The sequence below is a fragment of the Lissotriton helveticus genome, chromosome 1_2 (assembly GCF_964261635.1).
Source record: "Lissotriton helveticus chromosome 1_2, aLisHel1.1, whole genome shotgun sequence".
Classification (NCBI taxonomy): domain Eukaryota; kingdom Metazoa; phylum Chordata; class Amphibia; order Caudata; family Salamandridae; genus Lissotriton; species Lissotriton helveticus.
In genome coordinates, this window is record NC_136058.1 from 102885793 (window position 1) to 102909732 (window position 23940).

General features: G+C 47.2%; 1 protein-coding gene across 14 annotated transcripts in view; it reads left to right on the forward strand.

Annotated features, from left to right (window-relative positions):
• The window catches only part of DOCK7 (dedicator of cytokinesis 7), an 870736-nt gene that overhangs the window by 487261 nt on the left and 359535 nt on the right, over nucleotides 1-23940 (forward strand). For all 14 annotated transcript variants that reach the window (XR_013603568.1, XR_013603571.1, XM_078669468.1 and 11 more), the window contains 3 exons: nucleotides 753-854; nucleotides 5088-5174; nucleotides 21990-22221. Coding sequence is in view for 12 of the 14 variants with exons in the window: in XM_078669468.1 (XP_078525594.1) it covers nucleotides 753-854; nucleotides 5088-5174; nucleotides 21990-22221 (421 nt within the window). In the remaining 2 variants the exon portion in view is untranslated. The remainder of the gene's footprint in view (nucleotides 1-752; nucleotides 855-5087; nucleotides 5175-21989; nucleotides 22222-23940) is intronic.

Sequence of the window (23940 nt, forward strand, 5' to 3'; positions counted from 1 at the left end):
TTACACAGTAAGTGCTGCAGTCCACAGGCGACATTTAACTTTTCATATCATGGGTGCAGTTTATTACTCAGTAAATTATCGCCTTTTAGGAGTGTTATATACAGCAGTCAGGGTTTAGCCAATGTCTACCTGTTTCAGGGGTAACACCCACACTGGGCATTGGAAAGCAGTGCCCCAGTGTTAAGAATCTATTGCCTCTCGCCAGTCTACCACCCAGAGAAAGCCTGTGCCAAGGTTCATATTCCATATAGCAAAAAAATGTATACAATCTTTTCAAACGCCTTCAGACTCTATCATTTTACCATTAATGCTTCAGCTGGTCCAGTGTCTGGTATTCGTTTCTAAAAAAGTGCAAACCTATTGATGGTTCTTGCAAGACACATGTTTATTGTCGTACTTGACTGTCACCTGATATTTAAAATTGATTGCTCTGCATTTTGTGCTTTTATGATTTTTGTTTTTTATGTGAGGTGAATTCTGCCTTAGCATTGCTGTGTACATTTGTATTCATGTGTACCATCCATTATTGCTACTGTTTCTAGGTTGAACCTTTAGAAACAGTTCACTAAATAATCATTGAATTACAAATTATTACAAGTGAATCTGCTATTGGTAATATCGATTATTTACGAGGTTATGAAACCATAAAAGTGTGGCGATCACTATGTAAATAAAATAATAATATCATTATTGGATGATAAACGTAAACGGATACATTATTTTCTGACTGTTGTTTAATTTACTCTCAATAGTGGATACCGATGCTACAAAATGGACGTTTGAAAACTGGTCCATTTTGCCTACCTGTTTCTTTGGAAAAACCACCGCAGGCCTACTCTGTACTTTCTCCTGAGGTGAGTTGTATTCTGTTTACTAAGCAAGTGATAAATCCATAAATTCATTAGAAAAACTAAATATTGGAATATTTATGCCATTCCACTACTAACATGAAAACTAAATATTTAAATACCTTGTACATTCTAGTTTTGGCATTCTAGAATCATCATGGCCCAGAACATGCTCGAGCACAAATTTCTGGACCACGTGTGCGTTCTGTGTCTCAAATCGATAAACATTTACAATCCCAACAATTTACAATCTTTACACTTTGCAGTCCCTACACAATCCCAACACTTTGCAATCCTAACACGTTACAATTCCAACACTACTCAATCCCAATGCTTCCTCTTCCTTCGTGCTGCAGCTATTAACTTTTCGCATCATATCATTGAGAAGACAATGCCAATGTGAGAACAGACTGAGAGTACTTTTGTTGTCTACCTTGATCACTAACCATCAATTTGTATCAACAGCTCACCGTAGAGTGGATTTGTTGCAGAATTCCTGCAGAAGCCACCAGGAGTTTGCACTACTTTCATAGACACCGTGCACATACTAATACTTACTACTATGGGAATAAAATTACTATTACAGGAAAGCAAGGAAAAGAACAATTTTAATTCTTTGTTCCATCAAATTTTTTATTTTGACGTATGAATGTTTTTAGCTGAAATCTGGCTTGTCGAGGTTCTGGAATAATTGCAGCAATCCTCACTTTCTTCGCCACTTCAAATTCAAAATCAATTCTATTTTATAGTGGTTTGGCAACCTTTTTTCAGTGAGTTTCAAATAATGAAACATTGTGGTAATAGCTCTTGACTTGGCACCTCTTCAAATGCAACATTAGATTATCAGTGTATTATACATACCACTCACAGGTTGTTCCTGGAAAAACACCTGACTATAAATTACATGGATCGCTAATCTTCACAGTGGGTATACAGCAAGGAAGAAAGCCCAAAATAAGTGCTAGAACATTCGGCGTTTTTAAACATTTTGCAGTACATCAGAGCATTCTTCTGGATCTTGAGACTCTGGTATCACTCTAATGAAAAATTTACTTTGTGGACACAAAACTCGAGTTCTAAAATCAGTATGTGAAAAAGATGAAAGAACTAGTCACATTTGTAAAAAAAAAAAATAGACATGGAGAAGGCACTAAAATGTGTCCAAATGAAGAAAGCAGACTTAGAAATCTGCTCCTCTGAATAATCTGTGAGTGGCATATATGCATTGCACATGGGGCAGGAAGATTATTCTCTTATGAATGAGTTGTGGAAGATGTAGTTCTCGACCTGACCTCAAGTACTGTACCTACTGACTGATGACTCATTTCCTGTTACCTTTTGTTGGTCACTGTTAAGCGACTGCTGTTCAGATGGCTCTCCATATCTCTGGCCTGGTACAGTGTGTAATGTTCTGCAATGTGGGTTTGATTTAGCCCTTCGACCAACTCCCTTCTCTTCAGCTGTTTAGGTCTCATTGATCTATGATTGATGAATTTATTTAAATTTGTCATTCTCTAAGCACAGCATTAAACTCAGTGGCACAATGGTGCTGGAACAGTATAACAACGTCATCGCAGGATGACATGATACTAAAATAAGGCTTCCCACCAATAGCTAAACTTGTGGGCTGCTGCTAGCGTACCTAGCCCTTACACTACTTCGTCAGTATTAATCATTAGTTACATATGCCAAAATGGGAGACAGGCCGGTACGGCAGCCTCATTAATGCACTTCAACACCACCCAGAAAGAGCCTCACCCTGCCAGGTGATCAGGACACCACAGCTGCCACAGCCTTACAGCCAGCCTTAGTTTTTGCCCCTGTGGTATACGGTAGAACTAGGACTTACCAGGTCTTTAAACTCTTCCCATGGTCTATTTATAAAAAGGATTGGGAGTTACAGATGGTACAGCCCAATGAAATTGGGGTATCCACTCCCAAACTGCCATACATAAGTGACCTAGTAACCTAGTGGTACGGAGCAACACCCTATAAAAGGACGGTCTCTTCTGCATCACTGTCCTCTTTTGAACATAGGGCTGCATGCACCTTATTCTAGCCTCATATGTCATATACTGATGTAAAGCAAGAGGCGAATAAACTCCAAAGTTTAAAAGAAATAGAATACTTGTCCTCATTTGTAGAACATCTGACTTGGTTGACTTAACCTACTCTGACGTTAGCTTTTCTAAAATTGGATTAATTTCTGCAGTAGAACACTGTTTGCAAGGAATAACGTTTTTTTTTTAAACCTCTAACAAGACAGGGTCAAACTCCTCACTCCACAAGAATGTTTTACTTCAACTCGGTCAGAGAGATGTTCAGTCAAAGAACATGTACTAGGATAAACTGGCAGGCAAGGCTGATTTGCATAGAGCTGGTCTCTGTCTGAAGTGACACAGTACACAAAACTAATGGGCTGGAACATGGCTCTGAGTGACTGTCAGTGGCTTAGACCTTTGTTTGTTTTACAGCAAGACTCAATCCTTAGCGCATTGATACAGCATCATTGGGCACATACCTGTCTGGGGTAGCTTGTGTTCCTGCTCAGAGAAAACCTGTCCTGGCAGTTCAGACTGGACTGATCTTAATGCAGCAGGACAAGGCCGATTTGAAAACGGCTGGTCTCTGTCTAATGTGCACAGAGGGCAAAAACAATGGACTGGAATGTGGCCCGAGTAATTGTGGCTTAAACACTTGCAAACTCTCCACTCTACACCTTTGTCTTTTGCGAAGAGGTCATTAGGCCAGCAACGTGTTTACCTGATAGTAATGTATTGTGATAATACCAGAGGAACCTTGATGAGACTCCCCAAAGGGATTCCCCCAGTGCATTATGCATCCCTATCTCCATATTTTCCAGTTACTGTTACTCCTGGATATCAACTTTCTTCCAATTACTGCAGCATCCTTATGATAACTTTCAAACCCTATGAAATGAGAATATTTTGAGGTTATTGGAAACAACAGATGTATTTCGCAGGAAACTAGGGTTGTTTCTTGTTCATCAGTAAAAAAATAAATTCTGATTTTCTCTGTTTTTACTTGACCTTTTTATACTGTTCCTCTGTGGCACCTCACAATGTTTTTCATCCTCTACATTTTTCACAGTGTGCCGTATGCATTTTTATTTTTATTTGCCCGTCTTGAATGAAACACTGTTTCTTCTCATCCCTGTGAATCTCATGTTTCCCCCCTTGTCCCTTTGTGGTATCCTGCTGGTATTCAGTGTTTCGCTCAGGGTAGCAGTGGAGAAAGAAGAGCATAATCCTCGCCTCGGGACTTGACATAGAATCATGTTATGTTTTTTTATTGAATTGGGGATGAGATGAGAAGCTGTCCAGCTTCTCCTCTTCTTGGTTGGCAGCTGAAGTCAGAACAGCCTTATCCACATATGGAACTGACCTGTGTTCAGTGGCATAGTGAAGGCGCCATTGGCCCCAGTGAAAGCAAGGAATGTGGGCTTCATTCTCTGGTGTGGTAGCAAAACTGATGCCACTAAGTAGGGTCTTGGGGCCCTTCTGATCCATTGGGGCCCGGTGCCACTGTTCATAGCTACACCCCGTCTTTGTTCACACAAGTCCCTCTTTTAGTTTCAGGAATGGAAGTGTAAAGGAACGTTACTGGACTCTGCCATGTGCTTATACAGGCTTTGAGTGCCAAAGATAGACTAGTGTCACTTGGCAGGAAAATGAGGCGACTGGTGCCCACTAGCCCAAGCAGGTCTCTATTTGTCATGTGTTCCGATTTCAATTCACTATTTCAAGTATTAGCTACTTCATTTTTTCAGTTCCATGATAATAAATATTTGTTCATTAACCTGTTCGGGGGGCGTCCGATGTCACAGTGGGCGTGTGCGGAGGACATCCAAAACACGCCCACTCATTAAATCACCTGCACCATGGCGGAATTCGCGCCACGGTCAACAGCTTAATTTCATATAACGCCCATCTAAATGTAAATTCAAAAACCTGGTTCGAGTCCATGTTAAAAATTTAAACCACTGATACCAAGTTATATATCAAAATGAATTTGTATAAAAATATGTAATAGAATCTGACCTTCAACCAACAAATTGCCTATTTCATAAAGGAATACAAGTGGCATGGCTTTGCTTGGAATGCTACAGAGTAATTCTTGTAAACACAGCAAAAATCTAGGTTGCTTTTCCTAAACCATTTTGTCAGTGGTCCGGCTGCTCTGTTTCCCATATAACATATTTTGGATATTCACTTGCAGGTACCTCTTCCTGGAATGAAATGGGTGGACAATCATAAAGGAGTTTTCAGTGTAGAGGTTGTTGCAGCTTCCTCTGTTCACACACAGGTATGTTACTGCTTTTTTCACAAAACTTGTTTTGTTTGTTGAATCTCTCCATTGGCGATGGGTCTGCCTTTGATGGAATATAAATCAGTATTATTTCTTACTGTCAATATTTTCTATTCAGCATGCGGTGCAATTGTGTTAAAATCAAGAGTCAATTACTGTGTTTAAAGTCTGTAAAATATATTTTTATTGACATTTTCATCATCTTTTTCACCCAAATATTATTTGTATTATGATTACTCTGTTTATTATATATATATTTTATAATTAAAATCCTCACTATCTTCTTATCAAATGTGTCTGTTAGCCTATAAGCAATGGAGTCTGCTAGGGAACAGTGGTGGGGGAGGGGTGTTAGAAAAACAAAAAAGAAAAGAAGACTTACCTGCCGGTTGCTGCCTCTCCTCCGTTCTCCCTAGTCTCTCAGACTTCTCCAGCCAATCACGATGCTGCTGTCATCAGCATGACAGCCGTGTGGTGATTGGTCTGAGCACCCTGGTTCGGCTCTCAGATGGGGACTGGGAGCCTGTGCATGTTCTCCACCCAGGCTGTGCATTACAGCGTGGAGGCGAACATTCTAAGTGCGCATGACTGTTTGGCCGGTCAAATCCTCATGCACACCTAAGTGCCCTCCACTCCTTCCCTTGGTGGCTGTGACGACAGCCCAACCCCGTCCCACTTTGTAAAACTGCCGTAGTAAAGAAAAATAAAATGATAATAACATTGAGTTAATATAATTTTATTTTATTTTTTGCACAGCTCAAAAGAGAAATGGGGCGGTGCTCCTTCGCCTTAGCGGATAAGCATTTTTGATTCTCTTATTATGTTACCTCTGCAATTAATACTGGTCTCACAATAGTTGCAGAAATCATGAGCCACTTCATTGTTGTGCCATTATTCTATGCACCACGGATGTGTGCATTAGTTTCAGCTGTTTTTTTTATATGCAGTCCCATTTCATTAAGCGGTGTAGATAAGAACTTTGGAGGCCCTTCTCTCCTTAAGCATTGTCACCCTTGTCGAACATCCTTGTCTCAGCACATGATATGTAGCTAAAGTCTGGCTGGTATCATGCTTGCAATGTCAGGTGGACTTGAGGTTGTGTCCTACTGGGGACTCTGGGATTTGCAGTGTGCGACTACATGCCAGTAGGATGATATCTTCCACCCCCCTCTCACAGTTGGACATGGAGTGAAAAACGGAACCACCAAACATTAACTTGGAGCATTTGCCCAAGATTTCTCTTGCAACCATTATAAGGGTATGGTTTTCTCTGAGACTCCAGCATCCAACAGTGTCGTGAAAATCAACGAGTTGTAAAAGGAGTCCAGGATTCCCACTCATAACGTGTAGGAACGCAAACCAGGGGTAATGGATGTTTTCGCAAAACAAGAGGGTACTGCGTTTTCTACATTTCTAACACTGTCATGACGTGTCAATATTTAACCCTGTCACTATCGAAGTGTCAGTATTTATCATCTCTACAGACTGATGCTAATTGTCATGTCTCCTTGGACTAAAGCAGAAAATCATTGCCCGAAACACAGGTTGTTCTTTCTTTCTCAGCTGCTGAACTCCTAAAGTAAATTAAACAGGACTGCTCATAACATCTGAAAGAGACACGTTAGTATTAGATTCCTTACCTTAGAATATCCCCAGGCGTCAGACTGGATCCGGAAACTTTTGCGTAGCAGTACCCTTGCACGTCGGGAGGCGTCGTCTGCGGCTCCGCGTCTGTCGTGGGCGCCGTGATGACGTCGTCGGAGTACTTAGACGCCGCCTCCGCGTGCTGACGTCAGTTCTTCTTTTTTCCGCGCCAGCAAGCGCAGATCTGGAAAAAGCAGTAACCCTAGTAAATTTTTGACTAACTTTTTTGATCATTTCTCGAGTCCTCGACTCTGATTGGTGCCGTAGGGATGCCCGGCTTTAAGCACTGCGAGGATTGCGACCGCACGATGTCGGTCACGGATCCTCACCGCCTGTGTTTAACTTGTCTAGGCGTCGATCACGACGACAAGGCCTGCTCCGACTGCCGGGCCCTCTCTACGAAAGCCAGACGGGAGCGGTCCCGCAGGCGACTCGAACTCCGGCAGTCCGTCCCGCGCCGCGAGAGGTCTCGGTCCCACGGGAGGTCGAGGGACAGGTCGCGGGCTCGGAGCCACCACAGCTCCGAGAGTAGGCCTCACTCCTCCGGGTCGAAGTCGTCGTCAGGTAAGAAGCACAAGAAGTCCAAGAGGCGTCATCGCTCTGCGGACTCCCCCCCCCCCCGCCCCCCCCCCGACGCTCGCGCGATGCGGCCGGGCGTTCGGGTGACACCACCCACGCGGCTCCGTCGGAGTCGCGGGCGCAGCGTTCAGCTCCACACACTCCGGTCCCTGGGCTCAACGCGACGCCGGAGGAGATCGAGCGCTTCCTCATGGCCATGAGGAAACTCTCTCCTCCGACGGGCTCCGCAGCGCCTTCGGGCCCAGCGGACCCGTCTGGGGCCTCTAGCGGGTCGGGGGTTTCGGCCCCGACGCTATCGGGTGCTTCGGCCCGACGCCGCCGACGCCTTCGGGCCCGGCGCCGCAGGTTCCCGCTATCCCGACGCGCCGGTGCCTTCGGGCCCGGCGCCGCAGGGTACAGCTGTCCCGGCGCCTTCGGTCTCGGCGCCGCGGGACGCCGCTAGACCTTCTTCGGGATCTGGATCGTCGCCGGTGGACCTTACGACCTCCCCGGCGTCGGACCATCAGGTGTCTCCTCCGGCGCCGTCCTCTGCCGGCACCGTCCCCGATGCCCCCTTCATTCCTGTTCCGACGTCGGGACGGCCCCGAAGGGCGCCGCTCCAGACGTCGTTTGGGGAGTTTCACTTCTATGAGCAGGCCCCATTGGTTGAGAACCCTGAGTTTCAGGAGATGGGTGATGAAGGGGATTGGGAGGGGTCTGAGGACCCTCTGACCCGAGAGTGTCAGTCTCATGAGGACTGGGCAGGAGACCTTGGGGAGGCCAGTGGCCTGGACACCTCTCCAGACACTGGTTTTGTCTCCCCTCCTACCGTGGCTTCGGAGGAGGGGGCAACCTACAGTGTGGTGTTGATGAGGGCTGCCAAGGCCTTGGGCCTTGAGCTCCCCGTCTCGGCCGTGAGGACTAATCTGCTCACTGAGGTTCTTAAACCGCAGTCAAGCTCGGCCGAACCTCTGCTGCCCTTTAATGAGGCCTTGACCGACGTTCTTCTGGGCACTTGGTCCAAGCCCGCTATGGGTTCGCCCGTAGATAGGAACGTGGCCAGACGCCACCGCCCAGCACCGGGCGACCCATGTTTCCTGTCCACCCACCCTACCCCCGAGAGCCTGATCATCCAGGCCTCCAATTCCCAGACCGCATTCCCGTCGGCACCGCCGGACAGGGAATCCAAGAGGTACGAGCAGTACGGCAAAAAGATCTTCTCGTCCCTTAGTCTGGGACTGCGGTCTTCCAACACCGCATGCCTCTTGGGCCGCTACACCCACTCTCTGTGGGATACGGTTGCGGAAGTGCTGCCAGAGTGTCCATTGGAGGTACGGGCCAAACTCGGCCAAGCCCTTGTGGAGGGCCGGGATGCAGCCAAATATTCTATACGGTGTGGGCTGGATACCACCGACTCACTGGGTAGAGCGATGGCAACGACGGTGGCGGTCAGACGTCACGCCTGGTTGAGGTCCGCCAACTTTTCGGCCGATGTCCAGAACACCTTGATGGACATGCCGTTTGATGGCCGTCGCCTCTTTGGCGACAAGGCAGACCATGCGCTCGAGCGCTTTAAGGACTCCAGGGCTACGGCCAAGTCCTTGGGCCCGCCGGCCCCGCGCCAGCAATCGGCTGCCTTTCATTCCTTTCGTGGCCGCGAAAGGGGTACGCACCGACACGTGCTGCCAGCCACGCTCCGCAGGGTAATACCCAACGCGGTGGCGGCCGTGGGAACCGCCGTCCCGGCGGTCGGGGACAACGGCGAGGTCAGTCCACACCTTCCCCCGCAGCATCCGCCTCAAAACCCTCCTAGTCCGTGCTTTCAGGCCCATGTGACGCCAGTGGGGGGCAGGGTTCGCCATCACCACCTCCACTGGCGCACCGTCACTTCGGACAGGTGGGTGCTGCAAATCGTCCGAAGGGGCTACTCCCTCCCCTTCAAGGCAACTCCTCCGGCCATGCCACCGCAGAACCACCGTGTATCGGGGGATCATTTGCGACTTCTGCAGGAGGAAGTTACGGCCCTCTTGGCCAAGGGGGCCATCGAGCGCGTTCCTGGGCCAGAAGTAGGGTGTGGTTGCTACTCCCACTACTTTCTGGTGCCCAAGAAGGGCAAAGGGGGCCTACGCCCTATCTTGGACCTAAGGAACGTCAACGGCTTCCTCCGGAAGGAGAAGTTCAAGATGCTGACACTGGCTCAGGTCTTAGCTGCCCTGGACCCAGGAGACTGGAAGGTAGCGTTGTACTTGCATGACGCTTATTTCCACATCCCCGTCCTGCCGGCCCACCGGCGCTACCTGCGGTTCACGGTTGGCCACAAGCACTTTCAGTATACCGGGCTCCCCTTCGGCCTTACCAGCGCCCCACGGGTGTTCACAAAGGTGATGGCGGCGGTTGCAGCTCATCTGCGCAGGTTAGGGGTTTCAGTCTTCCCCTACCTTGACGACTGGTTGTTGAAGGCGGGCTCGCCCCAGACAGTCGTCAGCCACCTCAGACTACGGCAGATCTCCTGCACCGGCTGGGGTTCTCCATCAATGTGCCAAAGTCACACCTGTGCCCCTCAGAAGCTCCTTTTCATAGAAGCGGTTCTCAACTCGGCGCGGTTTCTGGTTTATCCACCCGAACAGCGGGTCCGGGATATTCAGGCTCTGATTCCCATCTTTCAGCCGTTATCCCGGGGTCTCGGTCAGTTTGACGCTGCGGCTTCTGGGGCTGATGGCCTCCTGCATCCTGCTGGTGCATCACGCCAGGTGGCGGATGCGGGCTCTGCAGTGGGACCTGAAGTTTCAGTGGGCCCAGCATCAGGGCAACCTGTCCGACCACGTCCTGATCTCGGAGGGCACTGCGAGACAGCTGCAGTGGTGGCTCACGGACCGCGATTGGGTCAGCGGCAGATCCCTCCCCCTTCCCCAACCGGAGCACGTAGTTGTGACGGATGCGTCCCTCCAGGGCTGGAGAGGCCACATGGGAGAGGCGGAGATCAGTGGCCTCTGGTCTCCGGTGGAGGCCCGGCTCCACATCAACCTGTTGGAGTTACGGGCGATTCGTCTAGCACTGAAAGCATTCCTCCCCTCTGTCCGGGGGAGTGTAGTGCAGGTGTTCACGGACAACACCACCGCCATGTGGTACTGCAACAAACAGGGCGGGGTGGGGTCGTGGACCCTTTGCCAGGAGGCTCTGCACCTCTGGCAATGGCTGGAACACCAGGGCGTGACCCTGGTGGCTCAACACCTGGCAGGTTCTCTGAACGCCAGGGTGGACGAGCTCAGCCGTCGGTGCATGATGGATCACGAATGGCGTCTGAACTCGGACATGGCGCAAGGCCTCTTTCAGCAATGGGGAGAGCCTTGGTTAGATCTATTCGCCACCGAAGAGAACGCGCAATGTCATCAGTTCTGCTCGTTGGAATTTCCAAGGCGGCACTCGCTCGGAGACGCTTTTCGTCGCAAGTGGAGCTGCGGTCTACTGTATGCCTTTCCGCCTATACCACTTCTGCCCAGAGTGCTGAAGAAGATCAAGCGCGACCGGGCCTAAGTCATCCTTGTGGCTCCGGACTGGGCTCGAAGGTACTGGTATCCAGAGCTACTCAGTATGTCAGTCGATCCCCCGGTTCGTCTGCCTCTTCAGGAGGACCTTCTGTCGCAGCAGCAGGGGACGGTCCTCCACCCGAACCTGTCCAGTCTCCACCTCCATGCTTGGAGATTGAGCGGCGACAGTTGAGGCCATTTGACTTGCCTCCTGAAGTCTGTAACGTCATTCTGGCAGCCAGGCGTCCCTCCACAAAGTCGGTATACGCCTGCAGGTGGAACAGATTTGTGGCATGGTGCACAGCAAAGGCTGTGGATCCTCTTGCTGCCCCTCTTTCTGAGGTTCTTCTCTTCCTTCTCTCTCTTGCCCAGCAGGGCTCTGCTCTGGGCACTATCAAGGGCTACCTTTCTGCCCTTTCAGCCTTTCTGAGGCTGCCTGATCAACCTTCTTTGTTCAAGTCCCCTATTGTAAATAGATTTCTAAAAGGCATCACACACACATTCCCTCCTGTTCCGTTTGTGATGCCTCAGTGGGACTTGAACCTTGTTCTTACGTTTCTGATGTGCGCTCCTTTTGAGCCACTTCACAACTGTCCTCTCCGCCTTCTAACTCTGAAGACTGCTTTCCTGGTTGCCATCACCTCTGCCAGGAGAGTGAGTGAGCTCCAGGCCCTTTCTTGTACTCCACCTTTCCTTTCTGTCCATCCGGACAAGGTGGTGTTGCGTACTAAGCCATCTTTCCTGCCCAAGGTTGTCACGGCCTTCCACATCGGGCAGTCTATCACCTTGCCAACCTTCTTCCCGCCACCGCATCCCTCTAAAGAGGAAGAGCGGCTCCACCGTCTTGACCCAAAATGTGCGCTCTCATTTTACTTGGATCGCACACACCAGTTCCGGGTGGATGACCAACTCTTTGTTGGTTACGTGGGCGCAGAAAGGGGAAAGCGGTGCACAAGAGGACCATCTCCCGGTGGATCATCTTGTGTATCCAGGCATGCTACTCCTTGGCTAGAAAGGAGCCCCCTGTTGGATTACGGGCTCATTCCACCCGAGCCACGGCTACTACAACTGCCCTGGGCCGGGGGGTGCCCTTACAAGACATCTGTCAGGCAGCTACGTGGGCATCGCTGCACACGTTTGCAAGACACTACTGCCTGGACAGCCAAGTCCGGAGGGATGGCTTCTTTGGCCGTTCTGTCCTCCAGGACTTTCTGGTGTGATTATTGGTTCGCAGACCCACCACCGGGGTTGGTATTGCTGGGGTATCTATTCTAAGGTACGGAATCTAATACTAACGTGTCTCTTTCAGATGCACAAGTTACTACTTGTGTAACGATATATCTGTAAGAGACATTAGTTAGTATTAGATTCCTTACCGACCCACCCATCCTCCCCGTTCTGCGAACCGATATCTAGGGTTAGGGTTACCCCCTTTCAGGGCCCTAGTTTCAATGGCACCAGTGTTGGTTTTTAACATGGCTTTGCGTTTCTGGCGTGGAAAAGCTGTGTCTAAGAACTGACGTCAGCACGCGGAGGCGGCGTCTAAGTACTCCGACGATGTCATCATGGCGCCCACGACGCCGACGACGGACGCGGAGGGTACTGCTACGCAAAAGTTTCCGGATCCAGTCTGACGCCTGGGGATATTCTAAGGTAAGGAATCTAATACTAACTAATGTCTCTTACAGATATATCGTTACACAAGTAGTAACTTGTGCATTTATGCCCACTGCTCTCATTGTTAATTTCTTTATTTTACAGGTTTGTATAGCTTGTACAAGACCCACCCAGAATATAGAGCGCTTTACAGTATACTGCTAGAAGCGATAAAGGCATGAGGAGCAGGGGGATTTTTGTAGCAGATATATCAAAAATGTATTATTAATAGAGCGATGGAGAGATGGATTCTAAACACAAAGTGATATAGAGCTAAAAGATGTTATTTGAGAACCAATACATTAACACTATCAATGCTACAGCAATTCATCCTCTGTGCTGCAGATCCTTCTTTCCCATTGTTTATGACGAGCTCAGCTCGACATGAGCACACAAGCAGTGTACTGCATGACGAGCTGAGCTCGTCATGAGCATGAAAGGGGCTAAGTGTGTATTTTTGGAACAGAATTTTTTTTAATTCTTCTTGAAGGTAAAAAACGAAGGATCTGCGTGTATTTCCCCCGGTATCGAGTTCCAAATTTTGGGTGCCATTCCAGAGATCAATCTGGAAACGGTTCCTGTTTCTTGAATTTTAGCGGTTCCTAAAGTAGGGATTAAGCAACGCGAAGAGAGTAGCTACCCCTGGACATGCTTAATGTTTGAGCCAGGTGTTTTGGGGTTTCACAGTGTAAAGCAGGGTTCGTGAGGCACACCATTTTGAATATGCTTCATGCTTCTGTTGTTATCCAGTTGAGAGTGATGTACATTGGTATAATGTGTTTATGACGCCCTCCAAATCCTAGATCAGAACGATTCCTGCCTCCTCATTCTTCTTGATCTCTCCTCAGCATTTGACACTGTCAAACACGAGAACTTACTCGAGTTGTTAAACACCAGAGTGGGTCTATCTGGGACTGTTCTCAAGTGGTTCACTTCCTTTTTACATAACCGATCTCAGAAATTCAAGAGCAACAACCTGATGTCCTCACCAGTGCCTGTAACATTAGGCGTCCCACAAGGATCTTCCCTATCGCCAACATTGTTCAACCTGGTCATGGAACCTCTCACCACCTTGTTACAAGCAACTAATGTACACTTTCACATGTACGCTGACGACACCCAACTATATTTGAAATTACAATCCCCCAAAGACATCAAACTGCTGAACTCAACGCTCAGAAACACCCAATCATGGCTTGCCGATAATCACCTCAAACTCAACGCTCTGAAAACTGAGTTCCTTCTGATCTCACCTCCCGGGAAAAGCTCCACCACTCAAACCTGACTTAAGCACCTAACTGCACTCAATGTCCAACCTACCATCGTGGACTCAGCAAAATCTTTAGGCGTAGCACTTGACGCCAATCTCAACATGCAACAGCATATAAGCAAGGCAACTAAGGGAGCTAATTTCCAAATTAATACTTTGAGGAAACTTAAACCCTTCCTCCCAGCCACGGACTTCCAAACTGCAGTACAAGCCCTAGTCATGCCGCGCTTAGACTACGGTAGCGTCGCCCTCTGCGGACTCCCCCTTTCTACAACTGCGCCCCTGAGAGCCTCTTTGAACGCTGCAGCGAGGCTTATCACTGGATCAAAAAAACACTCGCATATTTCCCCTGACCTAAAATCCTTAAACTGGCTGCCTTTTGAGGCCAGAATACATCTGAAAATTGCGTGCATGACTCAAAGGGCTATACACCACAGCTCACCTGGCTACCTCACTCAGAAGCTGACAATTTCTGCTGGCTCAAGAAACTCAAGAAGTACAAAGATTCTTCTTCTGAAACCTCGTAGATTCCGGAAGGAAAAAACATATAAGCGCTCCTTTTCAGGAATGGCACCCAGAATCTGGAACTCTCTCCCTCCAGAAACCAGACTTATCACCTCCACTACATTTTTTAAGAAAGAAGTGAAAGCTATCCTCATGGCTAAATTCACCTGAATTTGTACTTTACTTTGGAATTATTTGAGACTCCTCACCTTTGTAATATTCGTTTATCTGACTGTCTACTTGTATTATTGTTTTAGCTGATTGACTTCTACCCTATTTTGCTACTCATCTATTACCTATAAGTATTCTTTGCTCAAAAGCTTGTTAATCGCTCTCTTGTTTTTCCTACCCCCTGTTTATGTGTTTTTTGTAAAGCTCTCTGATATCTGCAAAGATCTTGTTCGCGCTATATAAAACCTTCAAAATAAAATAAAAATAAATAAATGACTACTCTGATTAGTCCGCCTGCGGCATTGAGGACTGCCTTCATTGGTGCTAGATGTTTGTGGGTACACTAGTGAGAGTGATTTACTTTAGTCAAGCCTGGAGATGACAGGATTGTACCACATTTTTAAATTCTGAATCTGTGATGAAAGGTTTGATGTACTTTAAAAGTCTGAGTTGAAGCTGTGCACTTTTTATGGTGATATTTATGCATGCTTGGAGGCTCTGGTTCTTGTCAAGGTTTACCTCAAGAGAGTTGATGCGTCACTGATTTTCAGTTTACAGTGTAGAACATTCAGAGAGTCCAGCCAGTCTTGGACCAAGGTAAGCTATGGGAGGAGGGAGTAGTGCATGGGTGAACAGGAGAAATTCCATCTTCAGTGACTTTACCTTCAAGTGGTTGGAAGATAGCCATGTTTGTATGTCGTCTTAAAATTGCTCGAGGAGTATTATGTCGTTTTTAGATGACACTTTTCGATAGAGTTAAGGATTGCCTGTATAGATGGTAGGAGAGGTTTGACTGTTTTGGGATTGTTGTCAGATGTTCCATATAGGGGTTGAAAGGAGTTGGAAATAGTATAGAACCTTAGATAATCCTTAGGGGACAAGAGCCAGACTGAATAGCATTCTGATCAGCTTGAGTTGTTAAGACCTATTTTCCAGCAATGAGCGGACCGGCTGAGGACCCTTCCACCAAATCCCATTCTCCTACTGAGAGTGTAGTTCCGGTTGACTATGTTGAGTGCCATGGAATATCAAGGAAAGGAACTAGGCAAGAGGTCTCCCTTGTCCTAGAAGTGAATGGTGATATCTATGATCTGTAGAATAGTTGTTTCGGTGCCACAGCCAGATCTGACGCCTGATTCCAAATCATCTAGATGGTTGTGATCAACAGTGTTTGCATTGATTGGGTGAGAGGCAAAACAATTTTCCATCATATTTACTATGAATGGGAGGATAGTTATTATGTGGACATTTTTCAGGTTTTCCTAGTCAGTCCCTGTTTTAGTCATAAGGGTGTGTTGCCTGACCTCTGTTCAGGCAGAAATTTTACAATAGGCCACTGAGATTTGATCAGCTGAGTCCTGAAAGGGGAAATGTGAGAGCTAATCTATTTAATTGAGTTATTGTTAATTTTGACTTGTAGAGCGCTTAATACCAGCAGGTCTCTAAGCGCTTCAAAAAGATCAGCGTCAGTTCCAGGGAGAGTTGTATCACATCTGGCCCAGGCTTCTGCGAATAAAAGGGTCTTAACTTTTTTCCTGAACGGAAGAAGGCGGCTTTCAGCACAAAGCTGGCCAGGCAGCTCGTTCCAGAGTGGCGGTATTAGGACAGAAAAGGCTCGGCCACCTTTAGTGGTGTAATTGAAACGCAGACATTTTAGAAGGCCCTCGAAGGAGGACCTAAGTGAGTGGCCGGGAACATATTTCTCCAGGCGTTCCTTGATGTAGTAGGGTGCCTGACCAAATAGGGCCTTATGTGTGATGCAGAGGCCTTTGAATTTGTCCATCTTCTTGACAGGCAGCCAGTGGAGTTGTTTCAATAGGGGTGATGCCCACCTGCGCCTAGGTAGCTTGAAATTTAGCCTGGTGGCGTCTTTCATCACCACTTGGAGTTTGCCCATCAGTGAGTCTGGTAGTCCGATGTAGAGTGAATTCCCATAATCCACCCGGGCCAGGATCAGGGCGGCCACCACTGTCCTCAAGTTGAGAAAGAAAGGATAGGAGAAAGAGTACTCGACTTCCTGAGTAGGCCGACACAGGTGCCAAACACGGTGGAGACTTGATTGGCCAGAGAAAGTTTGGCATCTATTTTGACTACCAAGCTTTTTACCACCGGGGCTGGGGCTGGAGTGTCACCCAGCTCTTGCGGCCAGTAGAGGGAGTTCCTGGGGTTGCTCTTATTGGTGACGGCCAGAACCTCCGTTTTGTCCGGATTGATCTTGAGTGAGTTGGCCGTCATCCAGTTTTGTTTTTTAAAGAACTTTATTTGTGAATGTATATTCATCACATTTGTGTACAGTATTTACAGCAGATATGCAATACATCACGCTTTTATTTCCTCCCAGTCTACATATAGAGAGCAGAGCTTCGTCCTCTAGATCATGTCCATCCAAATTTGCGTACTGTAGGAAATGTCTCTGTTATTGGCAGGACGTGTTCATATACCCACCCACTCACTCCCCAACTATCCCTCCCCCACCCTACCAACTTTGGTGCTCAGTCCCTCCTATCAGGTCGATCTTCGCTCCCCAGCGCTATTCACTCTCTACCAGGATTATGAAATAGAAGCTCTTTCAACCACCTCCGTCGGCCGTCATCCAGTTAACTGCAAATCGCAGTATGTCTTTCGCCCGGGAGTGGGCCTTCGGGCTGTTTTCTATTTGAAGTATGATTTGCGTGTTGTCCGCATAGTTGAATACCTGGCAGTCCATCAATGCAAGGGCCTTTATCAAAGGTCTGAGGTATATGTTAAACAAGAGGGGGGAGAGCGCCGACCCTTGTGGGACTCCGCAGGGGATGGACCCACTCTCTGAGACCCAGTCGCCCATCTGAATTTTTTTGGGTGCGGTCGGTCAGGCATGAGGTATTCCACTGGAGGATTGGCCCGCCAATCCCAATGTCTTGTATCCTTTCCAGGAGTTTGGAGTGGTTTCCTGTGTTGAACGCTGCCGACAGGTCTAGGAGGACTAGGACACATGGCTTTGTGTTGTCTGCTGTGATCCTGATATCATCAAGTACTGACAATATGACCAATTCAGTGCTATGGTGAGCTCGGAAGCCAGCCTGTCTATCTCCCAAAAGGTGGTGGTCCTCCATGAATCTGGATATAGTTTGCAAGATATATTGTTCTATGATTTTTGCCAGAAATGGGAGTTGGGATATGGGTCTGTAATTTTTAATATTGGAAGTGTCTGCTTCTGTCTTCTTGAGTAACGGGATTACTCTAGCTTCTTTAAAGTAACTGGGAACCTTCCCAGTTTCCAGCGAGAGGTTCAACAAAGTGAGGATATCTCCCTCAATCTCTGGAAGAGCTAGTTTAAAGATCCTAGGCGGGCAGGGATCTGCGGGTGAGCCAGATTTTACTTTGGAAGCAATGTGTCGTAGGGTCTCTATGTCAAGAGTTTGAAAGGAAGAGAACAACTCTACCCTCTTTCCCCGGGTCTTCGCCTCTTCATTGAGGGGTTGCTTATAGGGGTACTTGTCGATTTCAGCCAGGATATATTGTATTTTATCTGAGAAGTAGGATAAGAATTTATTGCATTGTTCCTGGTTGGACGGCGTCTCCAGCGACTGTTTTTGACTCAGTTCCTTGAGGATTTTAAATGTTTCTTTTTGTTTGTTAGTTGCCACGAGAGCCTATTTTCATAGTATTCAGCTTTCCTGCTAAGAAGCGCCTTTTTGTAAGTGGAGACTCTTGCCCTGTACTCTACGAGGGCCAGTGGCTCATAGGCTTTACGCCACCGTCATTCGTGGTGTCGAAGCATACGTATCAGAGCCCTGAGCTCCTCCGTGAACCATGGTGCGCCCTTACCATTGTTTCCAATTTTTATTTTCTTGACTGGAGCTAATTTATTGATGCCAGATAAAAGCTGGCTGGAGATGGATTCAGTCCACTCTTCAATATCTGCTGTCTCCGGCCTCCTGAGGGGGTTTTCTCTAAGGGTATTTTCTAGTTTGGGGCCCTCGATTTTTGTCCAGCTTAAAACTAGTTTTCAGTCGGTGGGCGGGTGTCCATCACGCCTAGCTAGGGGGAGAAGAAAGTTGATAAAATAGTGGTCTGTCCACGCACAAGGGGTGGTATTTGCTAAGTTCACAAACGGGAGAGAAGTCCAAACCAGATCTCGGGTGTGTCCTTTCTCTTGTGAAGGAGTTGTTACTAGCTGTTTAAGCCCAAGCGTAGTGAGCGTTTCTTCTAGCTGTAGGGCCTGTGCCCCTCTAGGTTGTTGGTCCCAGTGGTAATTGAAGTCTCCCACCACCAGAAGTTGTTAAAAACGTGATTGGAGATTCGTGACACATTCGGTGAGGAGATCCACGAAACGTGGGGGGCATTTAGGTGGGCGGTAAACTACCAGGATTACTATACTAGAAGAGCTAAGACAGATCTTACTTATTAAAATATCTGCTCCTTCCAGATTTTCTCTTGTCAACTTCTCAATTGTCAGATAATTTTTATACAGAAGCGCCACCCCACCTCCTTGGGAAGTATTGAGTCCAAAAACTGTGTGCCAGATTGTGTCTTAGCTATCATCTTTATAATCATGTTCTCAAAAACGTTGGTTATCATGAGTTTCTTTTCTAGGCATAGTGAGGTCGAATCACTGGGTTGTTGGCAACACGTTGTCAAGATTATATTCTTGAAGTTTACATTCTTGTCGCACTGTGGATACTGTCAGTGGAAGCACACAACTAGTTCTTCATCTTAGTTTTTTTCCTCCAGTTGTCTTTCTTGTATAATAAGGGCAAAAACGTTGAGTATTATTTATAATTTGGCAGATCTCCCATCTGCCATTTTTAGAGAGTATATCCCGCTGCAAATGCTAAAATGGGCAGACAGAACACCCAACAAACTCTACATAAGCGCATAAGGTTCTTGTGACTCTGTTAGGCAAGACCTTTACATTGTACATAATATTAACTGAATTCAAGCCATAATGTGCAGTAATCTTAATAAAGCTGAAAAAGGCTTATTCTGGCACAGTACTGTTATGCCAGAATAACAAAATGCAGTGTGTTTTTATATCTCTACATTCACCACATACATTTACCTTACATAGCACACTGAAGGCATGACCTTAAGTCGCTACGTTATATTTATTTTTTTATTTAAAAGTTATTTTGTGTTTGTGTATACAGAACCAAAAATGGAAAATAAAGAGCGGGCAGAGTATAATAAGTAGAAGTTATGCAGCACAGATGGCAGTAATCAGCATCTCACTGAAGGTCAAAGAGCCTACTCCAGACACTGGCATCCTTCCAAACAAATGTAATGCACCAAGACTGGGGTATACTGTTTGAACAAGTACTATATCAAGATGAACTCTCTTCTTTTAGGTTGACATTCAGCTTGTGGCCATGATGTCCCAATCCTGCATGTCCCCCATCAGTTTTTCATCCCTTTTCACCATGGCTATGGATATCTCTCCTGCCAGCTTCCAATTACGTATATAACACCACAATTCTATGCACTTTTTTTGTGATGCGTAAGCGTAATACCACAAATCCATTGACCAAGTTTTTCTTTCAACTTCAGCTGTAGGGCCAATTTACAGTGGTCTAGGGAAGAAACTCCCTATCAATCAAGGATTTATAAAGCGCAGCAAATCACTAGTGAAGTCTCCAAGCACTGGAGTTGCTAGCTGCTTCATGGTGGTCTGCATCAACGGTGGATCCAAGGGGTATCTGCAAGGACGAGGGAGGCGGATTATAGGTGTCTGGTCGGATTGGTGGAAAGTCATGCGTTAGTTGATGTATGCTGGTCCTTCATTGTGCAGGGCTTTGTATGCGTGGGTCAGCATGTTGAACTGGCATCTCTTCTGGATCGGGAGCCAGTGTAGCTTCTTTAGGTGGGGTGTGATGTGGTCCATTTGGAGAGGTTGAGCATGAGTCCTGCTGTTGAGTTTAGTATTGTCTGTAGTATCTTCGGGAGGCGTGCGGCGATTCCAACATAGAGTGTGTTTTGCAGCGTGAATCTTTCTGGATTCTGTGCATATTCCGCAATCTGGTGGTTGGGTCCGGAATCGTAGTCTTTTTTTTTTTTTTGTCGCCCAGGTGGGCGTCGACGTCCCACCATTTGGTGTACCTTCGGTGACGTCGGCATGCTTCCTGCGGAAGCTCCCACCCTTGGGCGCCATATTCATATATTTTTTTCCGCCGTTGTGTCTGGATCGTCGCGTGAAGCTCCAGAAAATTTGAAGGAGAAAAGAAGAAGACAACGCCGAAAAGTCTACGGAGAAGGACTTGAAAAGACTAGGAGAAGAAGACCATCAAAGCCGGGACGACGAAGGAGGAGAAGTAACTCAAGATCTCCGACGTCCGACGGGGAATGCGTGCACAGGGGGCCCCCTGAGCGCAGTAATGGACAATACACCCTTTAAATTCTGCCGTAACTGCCATCACAAGTATGTGCCGAAGAACCAGCACCCGGTCTGCAACCTCTGTTTGCCGGTCGACCACGGGAGCAGGGACTGCAATGCCTGCTCCGTCTTCACACCGAAGACACTCAGAATTCGAGAGAAGCAGAGGATAGCTCACCACACGATGCAGGGCAAGGGCCAGGCGCCATCGCTGTATGATCTGGCCCTCTCCTGCGACGACGAGGACAACATCGCCGAGGACCAGATGTCTCTACGGTCGCAGAGACCGATGAGAAAACATCAGACAAGGTAGGAGAGTCTACGACCCCGAAACCCTCGACAGGGCCTCGAAGGCCAGAGGCAGACTCTCGAAAATCAGAGTCTAGAGCCTCGAAGGGAGCACCGGTGCCGAAAACCTCGACGACCGAAGCTGCATCCTCCGAGAAACAGCCCAGCGGATCCTTCGAGAAGGACTCCCAGAAGGCGAAGACCGGCGAAAGCCAAGGTCGTCGAAACAGGTCCCCGAAAGAGGAACCTCGACTTCGACGGAGAAGGAGTCGAAAACCACTTCGACGTGTTTCTTTCATGGATAGCTTGCTGTCCAAGATGATGCTGAGGTTACGGGCGTGGTCTGGCGGGGCTAGGGCAGGACTGAGTTCATCAAGTCACCATGCGCCATTCCATGACTTGGTGGTGTTCCCGAACATGAAGACTTTCGTCTTGTCTACCACAGTCTTAAACACCAGCCAAATCGGACACCTCTAAGTATTTTCTTTTCCACCCGTCCAAAAGTACCGACATCAGGAACATTAAATAGAGGATGTGTAAAACACAGCACAGAGTCACAAATACGTACTTTGGGCGCGCACATCCGTGTTAACCTGCAACAAATATCTTACATTATGGTAATCCTCTACAAGGTACCTGAAATTACTGTGCAGTGTGATCTTATGCATATTGAACCTAATAGAATTATTTTTGTAAGCTATCATGCTTGTCATGAATATTGCAATAAATAATGTATGTATTTTTCCTTATAAACCAATTATTGAATTCTAAATTAAAGGATTGTCTATGAGATTGAAATACTTTTACAGTAACTGCATCTGTAATTATTTTTGCTTTTCTGCTAGGATGCTTCACTTGACAAGTTCTTTGCACTTGTTCATGCTCTGGATGAGCACATGTTCCCTGTTCGAATAGGAGACATGCGAATTATGGAAAACAACTTGGAGAATGAATTGAAGAGCAGTATTTTAGCTTTGAATTCATCACAGTTGGAGCCTGTGGTACGATTTCTTCATCTCTTACTCGACAAACTGGTCCTTCTGGTTGTGAGACCTCCCATTATCGCGGGGCAAATAGGTAACTATACTTTTTTCATGTTTAAGTGCATAGAAAGTAGGTGGCTTTCGCCTATTTAAGGTAGGGATTTGTAGCTAATCCAACCAAAACACCGCCTTTCTAAGCTAGTAAAATAGGCTATTGAGGTGTGTGAGGGTGTTGTAGGTTTTAATAGCAGATAATGTATGTAGATTAGCATAACGATATAATAAGGGTTCTGCATTTGTCATGAAGTCGTGCCCTGAGTTTTGCCGTAGCACCATCATCCATACGGTTGTCCCAAAAGAATTTGGGAAAACTGAAATTAAACTTTTTAACCTTTTCCACAAATCTCTTTTACTGCGAAAGACATTACCTCTGGAGCTTTAAGGGCTCAGGAGGTAATGTCACTCATTACTCAAATGGGTAATTTGTACAACAATTTTTCCCAGCGCACAATGTTATTTTTTCTTTTAGTTGAACACTTAGGGGCCGTTTAGGATCGCGGTGAATCCGCATCCTCCGGGCCGGCGGAAGCCACCGCCGGCCCGGAGGATGCGGATTCACCGCTGCGGAGGCTCCAAAGACCCACCGCCAGATTAGGATGGCTGGTGGGTCAGGAAGACCGTCCGCCGCTTTTCCGCCGCGGTCGCATTCCGACTGCGGCGGAAAAGCTCTGATATGGTGGCGGTGTCTATCAGACACCGCCAGCCATATTAGGATGGGGCAGAAGACATGCTTTTCCGCTGCGGCTTTTCCGCCGTGGAAAAGCATGTGGTCTTTCGTTTTTGGGGGCTCGTTGCGAGCCCCCAGGGTGTTGAAGGTGGGGGGGTTCACATGGGAGGTACCTATGGTACCCCCCTGCATATGCATGCACAAAGCGGCAGGCACCGTGCGGTGCCTGCCGCTTTGTGCAAACATATGCAAAGCATGCACTTTTAACCTTGCGGCGGGCGCTGCTTCAAGCAGCATCCGCCGCAATGTTAAACATAGGGTATGTGACCGCCAGGGTGGCGGTCACATCCTAATCTGCATGGAGGGAAAGCTGCAGCCCCTGCAGACGTTCCCTCCACCTCGGGGGTGGCGGACGGACGCAGGTCCGTCCGCCATCCTAATAGGCCCCTATGATTTTGCTTTAAAGCAGTAGAGAAAACAAGATTGATTATCACAATTCAAGCTATTCATAAGAAAAGAATGTTAGCAACAGTTTATTCTTTAATACGCTATAGACTACCTCTCATGTAGAGCATTATAGTTTTGGAGACGCATGTTCAACATTTGCCAAGGCAATCTTGTGGTCATTGACCAACCTCCCCCCTTCTTTCTGATGGTGCTCATCTGCCATGGACCTGTTTTCCAGGAAGGCTGTTTGTTCTAGGATGTATTTTTTTATTTTTTATTCATAATCCCTACCTGCATATCTACTATTTTAAATGATACTATTGTATTTGAGGTCTGTCTTATGTCAATATTTAGAGGCATCATGCAATTACTTCACTGCACCAATACCTCGACCGGCGGATCACTTCTCCTTTACAAATCGTTACTTCAGTTTGACTAATACTTCTCCACACCATTACATTGACAGGGCTATTTAGTATTCTAACTCCAATCCTATCCAATGTGGGTACAAGAACCATATGGAGGTATAGGGGTGGGATAGTGATAGCCCGCTGAAACAATGATTTTGGGATGTAATAGTGGTGCCTTAATGCAGTGTGGATGTAGAGGTAACTACAGGTATTTTTGTAATAGTTTTCA